At 26.0% G+C, this 15,865-nt stretch overlaps 1 protein-coding gene across 1 annotated transcript; it reads left to right on the forward strand.

The window, feature by feature from the left end:
• Positions 1–6,544: 6,544 nt before the first annotated feature.
• Positions 6,545–10,392, forward strand: LOC106775050 (WAT1-related protein At3g28050). The gene is made up of 7 exons (XM_014662088.2): positions 6,545–6,810; positions 6,899–6,964; positions 7,067–7,180; positions 7,699–7,945; positions 8,328–8,486; positions 8,564–8,715; positions 10,004–10,392. Exons 1-7 carry the CDS (start codon positions 6,620–6,622, stop codon positions 10,182–10,184), a joined length of 1,110 nt encoding a protein of 369 aa, XP_014517574.1. The 5' UTR covers positions 6,545–6,619; the 3' UTR covers positions 10,185–10,392.
• Positions 10,393–15,865: the final 5,473 nt, after the last annotated feature.

The raw sequence follows: 15,865 nt of genomic DNA on the forward strand, positions 1-15,865 counted from the left end.
CATGTCAGATAACATGTATGTATGTATGTATACATGTAACATGAATGTATTTAAACATGGTTTGGTATAATTGACAGGTAACTACACTCCCTAAACACATGGGTCAAGTATTAGATCAATTTTGTATGTATGGAAAAAAACTATTGGTAAATATCAATCCTCGAATGGATTATAGTCCTTCAAGAACATCATAAAAATGGAATGACTTTTTTCCAAATGATCATGACTGGAACTGGAGTTACTTTGGAACCTTTTCAATATCTCAGCTTTTTTGTGTGGTGTATCAAAAGGCTGGTGGAAGCAGCTCAGTAAAGATTGCAAAGGTTGATAAATATTGAAAGTAATAACCTACTCTAGTAGTGGTAAAATTGGCTAATAATTGAAACTATTTACTTGGTGTCTAATTATGCTTCGAGTATACTTGTTCAATGCCGTGTTTTGCTGATGCAGAATCAAAGAAATGAAAAAGTGCAAGACAGCAACTTAGCACAAGAATGAGTTGAGTTGAGTATCCAAATGGTTTACTCAATGCCACGGTGGTCCTCCACACTTGAAAGTGTTGCTCACTAATATTATTCCAATTTATCTATAAAATATAATCATTATAAGGTCAAGTTATAAAAGGTTAAATCGAGTTAGACCAGTATAAGACAAGAAGAGGTCGAGTTGGCCCAACTTATGCATAGTCGAGTCAAGTTGGATCCAAGCAATGCAAGGTTGGATTGGGTTAAATTCACGATAAGTTAGACTAGACTGCATCAAAGTCAAACTAGAAGGGAACCTAAGTTGGGTTAGGTCCAACCTCAAGTTAGATTGAACCTAAGTCATGTTCAGCTAGGTTACATCTAAGTTAATCCAAATTAAGTTGAGTCAAGGTAAATTGGCTTGAAAGGGACTTAGGTTTAACTGAAACGGGTTAGGTTTACATTAGGTAAAGTTTTGTCAAGTCTAAGTCAAGTTGAGTCAGACATCGAGTTAATTTAATGAGAAAAATTTAAGTAAGATTGAGTTTAGTAAAGACAAGTTTCCTTTAAACTAAATTAGATTAGATGAACAAAAACTATATATATATAATATATGCTTTCGAATATTATATGAATGAGATTTTGTCTAATTTAAATTAAATTGAAAAAAATCTAATTCTATAAAACCTAATTAAAATATATTTATATTTTAAATTCAATCTATTTTAATAGATTTGGATTAGATTCATTTGAATTTGAATTTTAAAAAATACAATCACCCTTTAACATAGTGGTTAAGTAGTTGCTTCCTTTTTAGATATATCATTACGCATATCCCAATCCTTTTGTGAAAATTTAAAATATTCTGAGTGGTTTCATAAAATTTGTCCATAGTTATAACTTATATTTAAAACATTATCAGTGGCTTCAGAAAATGGCTACAGTTGTATCCTGTAGCTTTATGTTGAAATTGCATTTTCTATTCTAAAATGTCCATTCCAAGTTGCAACCTAGACATCTCTATCACCAACTCCCTTCTTTATTTCTGGTATCTCTATCATTTGTCCAATATTTTGTTAGGCAAACGTCAAGAGTTTAGAAACCAGTCCCTATCACATTCTTCTTCATTTATACATCATTTAAGTTCCTTTACACAATTATTTCATTCATTTCTCAACATAAAAATTAATCTTTACTTATTTTTATTTTTGTTTTATTTTTATCTCCATTGAAAAATAAGTATATATAGTTGTATATATCTTTTTAATATTTCAAATATTAATTAAACAGTTTTTTACAAAAGTAAAAATCACAATATAGAAAATATCATATCAGTAAGTATTTTAATAAATGTGTAGAAAATTTGTTTCTAAGTGGACAAATAGATAGATGAATACTTAAGGAAATACCAAATGATATGCTCAAATACATACAACTTACACAAAAACTATTTTTAAAACCAATGATTTTCAAGGATTTTTGTCATTATCATGGATTAAAATCTTTAATCTAAACTTACTCTGGATCCTAGAAACCGCGACATATAATTGATCATGGCTAAATACTGGTGTATGCAAATTCAGATCAATTGTTTCCAAATATTGTCTTTGAGATTTGTTTATGGTCATAACATAAGATATCATGATGGGAGAAATCATGCATAGATAATTTAAATTACGTTATGATTTATAAGAATCATTTCAACATGTATGTTGTAATCTCGATTCTTAACAAAGCATACATCGATGATTCTGATAACAAGTTTCAAGGTTTTTCTTCTTCATTTTTATCATGTCAAATTTCTTTGTCGTCTAAAATAATCTTGTAGACATTAACTATAATAAAAAAATATGTAAATTATATTGGACAAAAGAAAAACATTGTGTATTCAACAATAACTTTGTCATTTAAAACAAAACAACATAACTCAAGCACAAAATACAAACTTATCTCATAATACACGATGAACAAATATGAAACAACTTAAATGACAAAAAACAAAACTTCAAACCAACAAATTTCTTGATACAAATGCAAATAACAAAGCTCAACCATAAAATACAAACTTGTCTCATAACGAATGATCATGACCAAAGATGGAATAACTAAAATGATAACAAACCAAACTTCAAACTAATAAACTTCGTCATACAAAAACATGTTCAACCACACAATACAAACGTGTCTCATCATAATACATAATCTTGAACATAGATGAGATAATTTTGGTAACAAAATAAAGCAAACAAACTTTAAACTAACAATAATCATAAATCATGACAAAAACGAAAAAGAAAGTTCTTGGAAAAGAAAATCAGAACAAAAGATGTACACATATCCAATGAAAAGATACGGAGATGAAAAATCATGTATGTGATGTTGGGGAAGAGGATCGACACACACATGGTAAGACATTATCCGCTTTGGGCCAAACAACACACACATAGATCTCCACACATGGTAAGACATTGTCCGCTTTGGACTAAGCCCTCACGGTTTTGCTTTGAGGTATCTATGTGTATATAAACCCTTGACCAGCCCTTCTTTTACTCTATGTGGGACTTTGTTTGCACTTCAACATTTGACAAAGAAGACACAAAAGTTAAAAAAGAAAATACACATGAAAAAAATTCTACCATAACTAGGTTGTAAAAACTAATATACAAAGAGACGAAGAATATACTTAAAAAAAATACTTAGCTAGAAAATTTGCTTTTTTTAGAACAAACACAAAAATTATAATAATTCAACAAAAGTATAAGAAGTTAAAGTGAAAAATCAATCTTAATATATACATTATCATTTCTTTGTTGTCCCTCCAATATAGTAATGACCATTAAAGCGGAGAATTAAAAATACAAAAAACATCTAAGAATCCTAATATATTATTGAGATTAAAACAAATTTAAAATTAAAAAATGTGTGAAGACACTCCAATAAGTGAATTAGAAATTTACCTAATAGGAAAATTTTCTTAATTATATAATAAACAAAATGTAAATTTTTTTCTTAAGAATCGAGAATTTTAAAATAATTATTCGACGGAAATTATACTTTTAGTTTTAAAATTTTGAGGTGAATTTGATTGTAGTTTTTCAAATTAAAAAATATATATACATAGTTGATCTTAAAGAGAACTAAAATAATTTTTAAAAGTATGTTGCGTTTAAACAGTAAATTTGAGAGATAATACTAATTGGAGTGTGTTTCCATGAAAAGAAAGCAAGCCTGAAATAAAAAAAAACAATAGAAAAAAATGACCAAAAGATGATGAAGGGTTGGACTTGAGCAGTATAAGAAAAATTAAATTAGAAAAAAAAAATATACAAAACATGATCTTGATATTTCATTACTAGAATTATTTCACGCTCCGTCAGGACAATTTGACCTCGCCCATACCTAGTATACTATTAGGTCTAATTTCTTTGCTATATAATAAATTACTACTTAGACCACAATAAAAAAAATAATATGTAAATCATACTGAATAAAAAAAATATTATGTATTTAATAATAACTTTGTCATTTAAAACCAAACAATATAACACAAATACAAACTTGTATCATAGTATACTATCATGAACAAAGAAGAAATAACTTAAATGACAAAAAAATAAAATTAAGATGAACAAAATTCGTCATACAAAAATAAACAACAAAGCTCAACCATAAAATACAAACTTCCCTCCTAACAAATAATTATGAGCAAAGAAGGAATATTTTAAATGACAACAAACCAAACTTCAAACTAACAAACTTTGTCATACAAAAACTAACAGCATCTTCAATCACAAAATACAAACTTGTCCTACTATAATATATGATCATGAACATACATGAATTAATTTAGATGAAAAAAAAAAAACAAACTTCAATCCAACAAGACAAGAATGAAAAAGAAAATTCTTGAAAAAGAAAATCATAACAAAAAATATACACATATCCAATGAAAAGATACTAAAAAGTAAGTATTTGACAAAAAAGACACAAAAGTTTAAAAAAATATATATATAAAAAATTCTAAGTAAAAAATATAAGATACGAAGATACTAAAAAGAAAATACTAAACAAAAGATAGTAGCTAGAAAATTTGCTTTTTTTTAGAACAAACATAATAAAGTATAGGAATTTACCTCGAAAACTTTTCTTAATTATATAGTAAACAAGTGTAAAAATTTTTCTTAAAGAATCGAGAATTTTAAAATAATTATTCGACCGAAAGTTATACTTTTAGTTTTAAAATTTTGAAGTGAATTTGATTGTAGTTTTTCATTAAGTTTTTCAAATTAAAAAATATATATACATAAATGATCCTTAAACTATAAGAGAACTAAAATAATTTTTAAAAAGCCTGTTGCGTTTAAACAGTAAATTTGAAAGATAATACTATACTTTTTCAAACTTGAGAGGTTAAAGTATTTTTTTTTTTTTAAATTAAAACTAGTTTGACAGAGGACTAAAATTATAAATCTTAGTTATTTTTAAAAAAGCTGCACATTTTGATAAATGAATTGAGAATAATTTTTGTTTACATATGAAAGAAAAGTATTTTTAAATTTTCCAATTTCAATCCAATCATACTTGAAGCTAAGATCGTAGGCAAAATCTATAACCATGATTATGACATGAAGGATAAACATCAACCACAATTTAATAATTGCATTAACATTAAAAAAAAAGTAAAATATCTTTTTTTTTATCACTTTCCCCTTTTTTCTTTATTTGAAAGAAAATAATTTCAAAAAAATGTGGGAAGGAAGGTCCCTATCTATGCCTTATTCTTTTCCTACTAAAATAATATAACAAATTGCAAAATAATATCTATTTCTACTTTTATATCAATACAAAATTTTTCTCTTTTGTCTTATCACATATCAAAATAATTGTGAGAGTGTGAAGTGGGATAACACCTTTACTCTTTAATGATATGATGGTGTGACTAGAAGAAAGAGAGAAAAGAAATAGAAAAAGGAAATTAACATGAAAGGAAAGAGGAAAAATTAATGATAAATATTGTAAAAAATTAAAGATAAAGGAAGACAAAATAGATGAAAAAGAAAGATTATTAGGTTGAGGAAGAAAAAGATGAAAAAAGAAAATGAATAAGTGAGATATCTAAATTAGAGAGAAAGATTGCCACTTTGAAAAAAAAATTATTTCAATATTTTCCAATCATTTCCACTTTCAAATATATTTTTTCAAAAAGAATCTCATCTAAACCTAATTATGGATATGTGGACAAAATATCCAAACATATTACTTTATCATTTTCTTTCCTTTTTTAATGTCTTGTATCCATTTGGTGAGTTGATATTTCCCAGTCATATTCCAAAAATAAGTGTCCCCATAAACCTACTTTAACATTTCAATTTAATAATTAATAAAGAAACTATTAAACAGTGAAATTATAAAGCAAAGCTTTATCTTGACTTTTTGCTTTCTATCGATGTTGTGGAGCCATGTCCTATTTGCTAATAGACCCCTTTTAGAAAGTGGCCCAAAAAGTAAAATAATATTAGTTAATGTACTAAACTATATAAAAAAAAAATTAATCTGATGAGTGTACCTCAATTAACCACTCATACTGGATTATGATAAAGTATCTAAGATCCTGGAACAATGAATAATTTAATTAAAACTAATAAATAACAGTCATGTAATTATATGTCTATGTAGCCTTATACCAATACATGAATTTTAACATATTTATTTATAGTTTTATAAAAATAATGTTGGGCACCAAATAAACATTATAATTCACAATAAAAATGAAAGATAAAAAGCAAAAATTAATGATATATATATATATATATTCTTATTTTTATCAAATTAAAATTTAAAATAATATTAAAGTCTCTTGTATATTAATTATTCATTTAAAAATATAGTTAATTAAAATGATTTCATTTAATTCAATAAACAAATAGCAAGAAAATATATCAATTTTCAATTTTCAAGTTTTCTAGGACTAGCTTTAAATATATGTAAGACATAATCAATATCATAAACTGAATTAATCAAATTTTAAACATTTTCATGAATTAGTTAACCAGGTGCCACAAAAAGTTCTGAAGAAATTATAACACATAAAGTACAAATTGTCCTGATTAATAGCTAGATTTCGTGTGTGTGAGTGTATCTCAAAGACTGAAACGATGGATAGAAGATACTGTTACAAGGATTTGCTTCCTCTGATTGTTCTTGTTGCAAATGAATGCAATAACACAGCTTTGTTCACTCTCTTCAAAGCAGCCACTCTGCAAGGGATGAGTAGCTATGTCTTTGTCTCCTATGCCTATTCCTTGGCCTTTCTTGTTCTTCTTCCTATTACTTTTCTCTACAGAAGGTTTGATGCAAATCTTACACACACTATGTTTCTCAGCTCCTAACACTGAACTCAAACTTCAATGACTCCTTCTCATGCCTCTTTGCAGATCAAGAGTGGTTCCTCCTCTCAGCTTTTCAATCCTATCCAAAATTGCTCTTCTGGGACTCATAGGGTGTGTAAAGGGCACCACAAAGTTTAAGGCTTTTTAGATTTAGTTTTCTGACCTACCCCTTTTATCTTTCTTTCACTCTGTTGTTTTTGGATTCTGATGCAGGTGTTCATCTCAGATTCTGGGGTATGTTGGGATCAGTTATAGTTCTCCCACACTTTCCTCTGCAATCAGCAACCTCACTCCCGCGTTCACCTTCATACTTGCTGTCATTTGCAGGTTCATTTTCATATCTTGAATTGTATTCCACAGTTTCTTTTTTTTTTTTTGTAATCTGATTAACTTTCATTCAATTGGATTATCTGGGATGATAAATTTGTTGGCTTTTAAAGTAATTAGTTTAAAATATTATACCTTTTGAATAGTCTATGGTTGTGAAAACGAAAGATGAAAATAAAATATTTCATGTTATATGGCAGAAGTACAACTCCTGGCAGATCTGTTCCATTATTGTGAATGAGAATCCCACAACTTTCCAACACTGACTTTACCCTTTTGGTAATTCCTATGATAATTTATATTAGAGAGTGGAACCAGTTTTGTTTTGGTGAAACCAACCTTAAACTCATTTTCTCTTTCAAAAAGTTTATACTTTTACAACCTACCACTTTTCTACCAATGTGCAAGTTTTATGAGCTTATAATCAAGAAAGGAAAATTTTGGTTGCAATCAGTTTTGATTTTACTTACAGACACATTCTTTTGTTTTTTCTTGTCAATTTACCACCACAAATTAAGGATGGAAAAGATAGTCATAAGAAGTAGAACTACCCAAGCTAAGATTTGGGGCAGCATTATATCGATATCTGGTGCATTTATTGTGACTTTCTGCAAAGGTCAATCGATCATCATTGCTGATAATTCCCCTTCAATTCAACTTTCACAATCAAATGGGATTCTTGCTTCAGTAGATACAAATTGGACCTTTGGTGGTCTTCTGCTGACAGCTTGCAATATACTGCTTACTATATGGTTTGTTTTACAGGTATGGAAATGAGTAGATCACCCATTTGGTCCTTGAAGTGTTACTTTCTCACCTAAACGGTTCTTAGAGTAAAACACAGGACAAAGCTTAGATGCAGTGTTGTAGGTGTTATTGATGTTGTTTTCCATTCAGAATTGGAGTTTCATTTCACTAATATGCATGGTAAAGAATTTCATTAAATGACATTGTGTGCTATTGAGATGAAATTCCAAATCTATATGGAAAACAACACCTGTTATTGGATCTAAGTTTTGTACTAAAACAAATTACATAAATCGTTTCAGAACAGAAGTGTGAGAAATCATTGTAAGTGGTTTACTTGTATGGATGTAATCATTATGGTAGTACTCATAATTTTAAATTCTGATATTCAATTCTACAGGTTGAAATCTTGAAGGAGTTCCCGGATGAACTAACTATGGTGTTCTTTTACAACTTGTATGCAGCCATTGTAGCTTCAATTGTAGGTTTAATTGGGGAGAAAAATTCAAGTGCGTGGAAAATAAGACCAGACATATCCCTGATCTCTATTGTTTGCACTGTAAGACAACCCTGAAAAATGATCCTGCACTTTACAGTGTAATATAATATATTGATGATGATGCATTTTGTAATTAGGGAATATTTAACAAGTTCTTGAGTAGTGCAATATATGCCTGGGGAATACACCTAAAGGGGCCTGTATATGTAGCAATGTTCAAGCCTCTCTCAATTGTTATTGCAGTTGCCATGGGTGTTATGTTCCTTGGTGATACTCTATATGTTGGAAGGTTAGTATTGCAATTTTCACATTTCATTCTTCTTTAGAACACAGTGAACTAGTTAGGAAAATGCATATGGATAAAGCAATTGCTATTCCCTATCATGTAAAAATGGATTGGAAAAACACTAGAGCTAATAGTGCTGGTGGTGTAAATTGATTAATCTTTATAAAAGGGAATGATGCTCTCCTAAGAAAGTTAATTCACTGTCATATAACTCGCTCTGTTTCTTACTTATCTAGACAATGATCCCTAACTAAGTTTATAACTTCCAATGAAGCCAAGCTAGTCCTTTAGTCAAGACCTGGTACCTCAATAGAGATATCATGTAATTTTTAGAATATGTAGGGTATGCTTGGACAAGCTTCTGTATGAACATTTCTAAGAAAAAAAGTTAAGAACAAAAAATGAAATAAGTTTATTTATATAAGTTAAAATAAGTTTATGTATAAGTTAATTTGTAAAAGGATTAAATATGTTTTTAGTTCTTAAATTTTGATGCAAAATTGAAATTTGTACTTGTCTCAAATTTTGATACAGTTTGCTCTTCAAACTTTAAAAATGAATAGATATAATTCTCTTAATTGAAGAGCATTAAATATTTTTTAACATATTAAACAATGTTTCAGGACTGATGTTTGAGTTGTTTACATTATTTGTTATGTTTAAGCTCAAATGTTTGTTCAGAAATGTTGTTTAACACAAAAAAACTTTACCATCGTTAGGTTAAAAGGATTATATCTATTCATTTTTTAAGTTTTGAAATTAAGTTAAGTGGATCATATCTATTCATTTTTTAAAGTTTGGAAATTAAGATATATCAAAGTTTGAAATATAAACGAATTCTAATTTTGTGTCCAAATTTGCATATTACAAACATATTTAATAACCTTTGTAAAAACTTCCTCCAATGTTGTCTCTAAATTATGATTTTGTATCTTGTGCATAAGGAAATGTTGTTTATGGAGAAACTTATTTTACTTTTTGTTCTTATTTTTCTCTCCTAGGAGAATTATTCATTGAGAAACTTGTCCAAATATATCAGTAGTGTGATCTTGTTTTCTTGTTCATCCTTCATCCGGAGCCAGTGGCACACTTATCTGTTATTTTCGAGTTCTACTCTTATCAAGATTCCATTTTAATTAGTAATTAATATCATCAAAACCTTCTTAAAGTTCCAAACTTTCACCTAACAGTTTGAAGTTGTACTGCTTCTGATGCAGTTTTGACAGAAAAGAAACTAAGCAATTTGAGTGATATAGTATGTTGGTCTCATCATTGTTCTTGCATTCTGCAGTTTGATTGGAGGCACAGTAATATCAATTGGGTTTTATACTGTGATGTGGGGCAAAGCAACTGAACAGAAGGAAGAGGAGGAAGATGTTGGTAGCCAAGAATCACCAATCACTGAGAATGTTCCTCTCTTGCAAAGCTATGCAACTCTAAATTCTACAAAGAAAATAGATGCAAGAGTATAATAGAAAGACAGAATCACCACCTACTGAGAAATTTGAAAGGCCTCTCCTGTAAATTCCATCTACAAAATTTATAAAAAGTAGTACAAAATTTTGGAGTTTTGTGTTATTTTAGTAAGAAAATAGTATTATGTTTAGGATCTCTAACATTTCACGTTAAAAGATAATCAATGGCAGTAAATATTATTATCAGACAATATTTTGTTCTAGGGTTAAATATGTTTTTAGTCCCTATATTTTGGGAGGATTTTGGTTTTAGTCCCTCTTTCAAACTATAGTACAATTTAGTCCTTCAACTTTAGAAAACTCTGATTTTAGTCCTTTTTACCAAATTTTTTAAACTTTATTTGCTGTTTCAAGCACGTTACATTATAGCATTTGGATTGTTTATACTGTTTGATACATTTTTGTTTCAATGTTAACTGAGAAACGCGTTTGAAACAACAAATAAAGTTAAAAAAATTTGGTAAAAAGGACTAAAACCAGAGTTTTCTAAAGTTGAAGGATTAAATTGTATTATAGTTTGAAAGATAGACTAAAACCAAAATCGCTCCAAAGTATAGGGACTAAAAACATATTTAACCCTTTGTTCTATTATTATATTTTAAAAGAGTTGGATGAAATAAAAAACCACGTCATCATTACTCCGATCTATCTTCATTGGGTTAGATGATGACTGAATAGATTAAAACAACTTTGATTGACTTATTTTATCATCTTGATTTAATTAAAATAATTACTGGTTGAATTTGTTGAAATAGATAAGTTTTAAATTTTACATAATAATAAGTAAAACTTACTTAAAAATACGGATTTATCGATCAATTTTTTTTATATTAAAATTGTACTTTCAAACATTTTTTACTTCTTTTTATTATATTGTACTTAGAGTTTAATTTTTAAAAAAATTATTTTATTAAAATCGTGTCTATAAACATTATTTTACCTTTTTTTTCTTTCTTTTATAAAAATTTTATTAACACATTATTTCAGTGTAAATTTTTCTTATAATTTTTTTAAATTCGTATTCTCAAATACTTTAAGGCTCTATAAAATAATTAAGAGTATAAATAGTTTTAAAAATTTAACTCAATTACTTTTTTTTTTTATTAAAAGATCTAATTGTAAATAGAAAATCAGTTAATTGAGTTTTATTAAAAGATGTAATTGTATATAAAATTTCTTTTAATAGGTGGAACATTTTTAAAAATCTCGATACTTCAATTGAATCTCAATTAAGTGCTTTCTTACTAAAGCAAGAATATCCCGATAAACGATATTGCTATGAACCCTAACTTTTATTTTCACTCTTTAATTTATATCTAAATAACATGTTTTAATTTATTTGAATAATGATGGTAAGTTGGTTACATATTTCCTTTCTTAAAATATTTCAGATGTTATTTTCAACAAATATACTCATTTGATTTGAATTATGACTTTTAGCCAAATTATGGCATTAGAATATTTAAATTGTTTCATATAGCTTGATGTGTAGCAGTTTAAAATTACAATAAAGACTATTTTATTGTTCTTGTTAAACATGCTGGTGTTTTCTTGAATATAGAATATGATTAATTCTTTATATCACATGTGTAATCCTAATCTCAATAATAGTGGAAAAGGGAATAAAATATGAAAGATGAAAAATATATTTTAATTGATAAAAATATATGATGTCGAATTTATCATTATGTAGAAATATATACGACTAAATTTAAATATAGGTACGGAAAATTATATCAAAATAAAGTCAAATTTATTATTTATAATAAGAAAATTAAAATTGAAAAATTATTTATTATTATTGTTATTTTATATCTACGTTTGTGGTCAGTTTTATTTCCATGATATTAATGGCAAAAGAAAATATGATTGCTCCATTCATAATTGTACTATTTTTGTTCGTGTATATATATATATATATATATATATATATATATATATATATATATATATATATATATATATATATATATATATATATATATATATCAAATCACTTTTTGTCATATATTTGTGTTATTTACATTGCCGACATTTTATGATTTGATTTTTCATATTCTCATGTTAAACGTTCTAAATTTTCGAAACGTTTATATTTATGACTTTTATAATTGATTGTCTATTTCTTTCAATTAATTTATTTGTGGTTATTATGGTAACTACCTTTTTTAGCCAAAAGATTTTAATATATATATATATATATATATATATATATATATATATATATATATATATATATAAAGGCTTAACAAGCTAAATATTGTAATCTGAATTTTATTTATTAGTGTTTTTTCGTTACCACTATACTTTCAAATTATATAAAAATATGTTAAAAATATTTTTAATATGTTAAAATTAGAATAACTTTAAGACACGATAAACAATTAGGAGAGACTCTGTGGAGTGAAACAATTTATTGCATTGGACTAAAGTTACTTTTGGTTGTTGTTAAACGTTAGCTAAAAGAATCAACAAGAAAAGAATATCTTATTAATAAATATATTAAAATCATAGAAATACCTTTTTTTTCGTCTAAAAAAAATTATTTTTCATTTCTCAATCGTCTGAGGACACTAATTAAAGTCGTGTATTATTTACTAATAAAAATTTAGTTTTTTTTTTGCTAAGTTTAAAGATATAATTACAATTTTTTTTTGCATAATGATATAAGTATATTAATTTTTTTATGAATTTAGTCAAATTTAACGGGTTTTCAGTTTCTCTATTCACTTTTTGTATAAAACAATTATTTTAACGCTTTGTATTTAATTTAATATAAATTTTCGTGTTTATTTATAGGAAAATAATAATAATAATAATAATCATTGATGGCACTTATTTAAATTTGATTCGTTGCCTTTTTTTTTTTATTCAAAAGGAAAAATCTATACACTATTAAATTTGATTGGGTGTTGATAACATTATCTCTATAACACTTTCGTATAATTAAAGAAAAACTAAACATGTCTCTATCGAAACTTGATTACTTTCAACTATATAACAATGAATCGTCTAACACCTATGTTGATAATTAATGAGACAATGAACTATTGGAACGATTTAATGGGAACTTTTTCTTAAACTTTGAAAATCAACTAATCTTTATTTTGTTTAATGTTAAAGAAAGTCTTTTGTTTCACTATTTAATGATCTTTTTAATTTTATTCAAATGTTCTCAATTTGTTTTACTATTCAAAATAGATTAATATATATTTTTTTATTAAATTTATGATGACGTAAATAATATTTATTGTTCATGTCTCTTTTATGATAAATTATCTTTAATTAGTATTCACTATTATGTATCATTAATGTAAGGCTGTTAAAAAAGCACTAGTAAAAACATGTGTATGTGTGTTTTTTTTTTGTTATGATAATAAAAAATAATTTTTAAAATTTTATTGTAAATATAAATATTAATTATAATTTTATTGTGAATAGTTTTCATTTATTTTTTAGGTAAATTTATAATTAAAAAATGATTAAGTTTTAAAAAAAATCGGTGAATTAAAACAATAAAACTTGAAGAGCAAAATTATTAAAATAATTATTTCAATTTTAAAAAAACTATTTAAAGGGTAAAATTAGTAAAGAGACGTAAAAAAGAGAAATTTCTTTTATAGATAGATATAAATTATATTAACTTATTTTTAAAAAAATGGAATTGAAGACATTTAAAAGGAATAAAATTTAAAAAATTATTATAATCAGATTTGCTTCCTTAATAGTGTGGGTTAATTTTCAAATTAATTGATTTAATCCCGTTGTAACGTTAGTTAAATATCACGATTGAATTAATATTTGTTAATTAAAGTATAGTGACTAGTCAATCTATAATTAAAATATAGTAAGAAAATTAACATATACTTTTTCTTACTCTTTGGAGAGATTTATTCTAAAATTAATTATTTTACAACTAACACTTTCTTATATACCGTTTACAGTAACTAACAAGTTTTATGTAAGGAAAGAAGACGGCTAAGAATGGACACGTGGAGGGAGACAAAGGCAAGTGTGTAAGCACCAGATGTACATTTATTTTTATTTTTCATTTGACATTAATTATAAGATGAAATAGTAATTAAAGAATAAATAAATAAATAAATAAATAAATAAATTTAATTTATAAATAGAGATTGTTTTATTCTGCAATGGTGTCTCCGCAGCCAGTGATGTAATCCTTCTTGATTTTGACTCATTCATGTGCTCCCTTCGCAGCCCAACATGGCATATTTTGTTTCTTTCTGTCTATGCATTGCATTGGAAACTCTTTTATCAAACGCTTTTAATAAATAAAAATTTGTTGAATCTCAATAAAATTTTTAACTAAAATTATTAAATATATTTAAAATATATTTTAAAAGAGTATATTAATGATATTAGGGAAATATTTGGAGAATAGAAGAATGTTAATAATGGACTTTTATTATTTTAACACACTTTTGCAATGCATTCTTTTTCATTGTCCAATAAAATATATTAAAATTATAATACAATAACAATCCTATTTAAAACAATATATTATATAGCATATTAATAGCACTCTCTTACTGAAAGTGGTGAGAGAGTTGAATGGTGGGAGATTAAAAATGTTAATGTCACTTTTTTTTAATACTGTATTTCTATTGTTATTTTTCTATAATAGGTTAAAACTTATTAAAAGCTGTAATGTTGTATGTGATGACCGTATAGTTTTATTATTTTAATATGTTATATGTTAAAATTAAAGTTCGATATATAAATAGCCTCAATAATATATATTAAAAGATAATTTCTATGAACATTGATTAAAATATCTTGACTTATATAAAAGTAAAAAATAGTCTTACTTTTGTAGATACAAAAAATTATGGCTGAAATTGATAGAAAAATAGTTAAGTTAATGTTACTTGATGTAACCTTTATTAGCTTTAATCGATAAATAATTATGATTGTATCGATCTAATTAGTTAGCAAACACCCTTAATTTATATCTATTTAAAATAATTTCAGTTGATATTAGTTAAAAATGATTTAATTAATTTTAATTAAAAAATTAGTTAAAAACATAATTAATGTTAATTTTTTTATTAATGTGATTTAAGAAGTAATGTCAACAAATAAAAATAATTTTAATAATCGACAAATAATTATAATGAATTTTAATCTATAATTAATCTCGTTTATATCAATAAAAGAAGAAAGAGTGTAAAACTCTAGAAAATAATATTTTAGAAGTGATGGTAGTTTAAAAATATTAAATGGTTTATTTATAAATAGTTTTGTTTTAGAAGAGTTTTATTATTTTAAAACGTATTATCTTTCTAGAAATCACTTTTTAGAGTTTTCTACCTTATTATCTCTAAGAGTTCTAACTCCTGAGTCATCTCTTTGACGATCATGAGATACTTAAACGACCATGACAACAAGGTCTATGTTTCTATACGATCAATTTTTAAAATAGAACAAGTAAGTTTCGACTTCGATTTCTCTTTTGTTCCTAAATTTAATTTTCGCTAAGCGATTATTGTCGCATGCATCTTTTTGTCTTTTTTCGTAAATTCTTATTCCTTTGGGGTCCTAAGGACTCATTCCATTTTCAATTTGGTGTTTTGTAGTTTTTTTTAGAGATTCGTCACGTTTCAAACAATTGGTGAGACGTTCTTAGAGTTAAACTGTTCTTTGTGAGGTAAAGAAAG

Source organism: Vigna radiata, chromosome 1, assembly GCF_000741045.1.
Source record: "Vigna radiata var. radiata cultivar VC1973A chromosome 1, Vradiata_ver6, whole genome shotgun sequence".
NCBI classification, from domain to species: domain Eukaryota; kingdom Viridiplantae; phylum Streptophyta; class Magnoliopsida; order Fabales; family Fabaceae; genus Vigna; species Vigna radiata.

Bases quoted from the DNA above. Each gene is read 5' to 3' on its own strand.
- LOC106775050 (XM_014662088.2), top strand. From the start codon at position 6,620: ATGGATAGAAGATACTGTTACAAGGATTTGCTTCCTCTGATTGTTCTT. The intron at 7,946-8,327 runs GTATGGAAATGA...TCAATTCTACAG, and splicing joins CTATATGGTTTGTTTTACAG to GTTGAAATCTTGAAGGAGTT. The intron at 8,487-8,563 runs GTAAGACAACCC...TTTTGTAATTAG, and splicing joins TGATCTCTATTGTTTGCACT to GGAATATTTAACAAGTTCTT.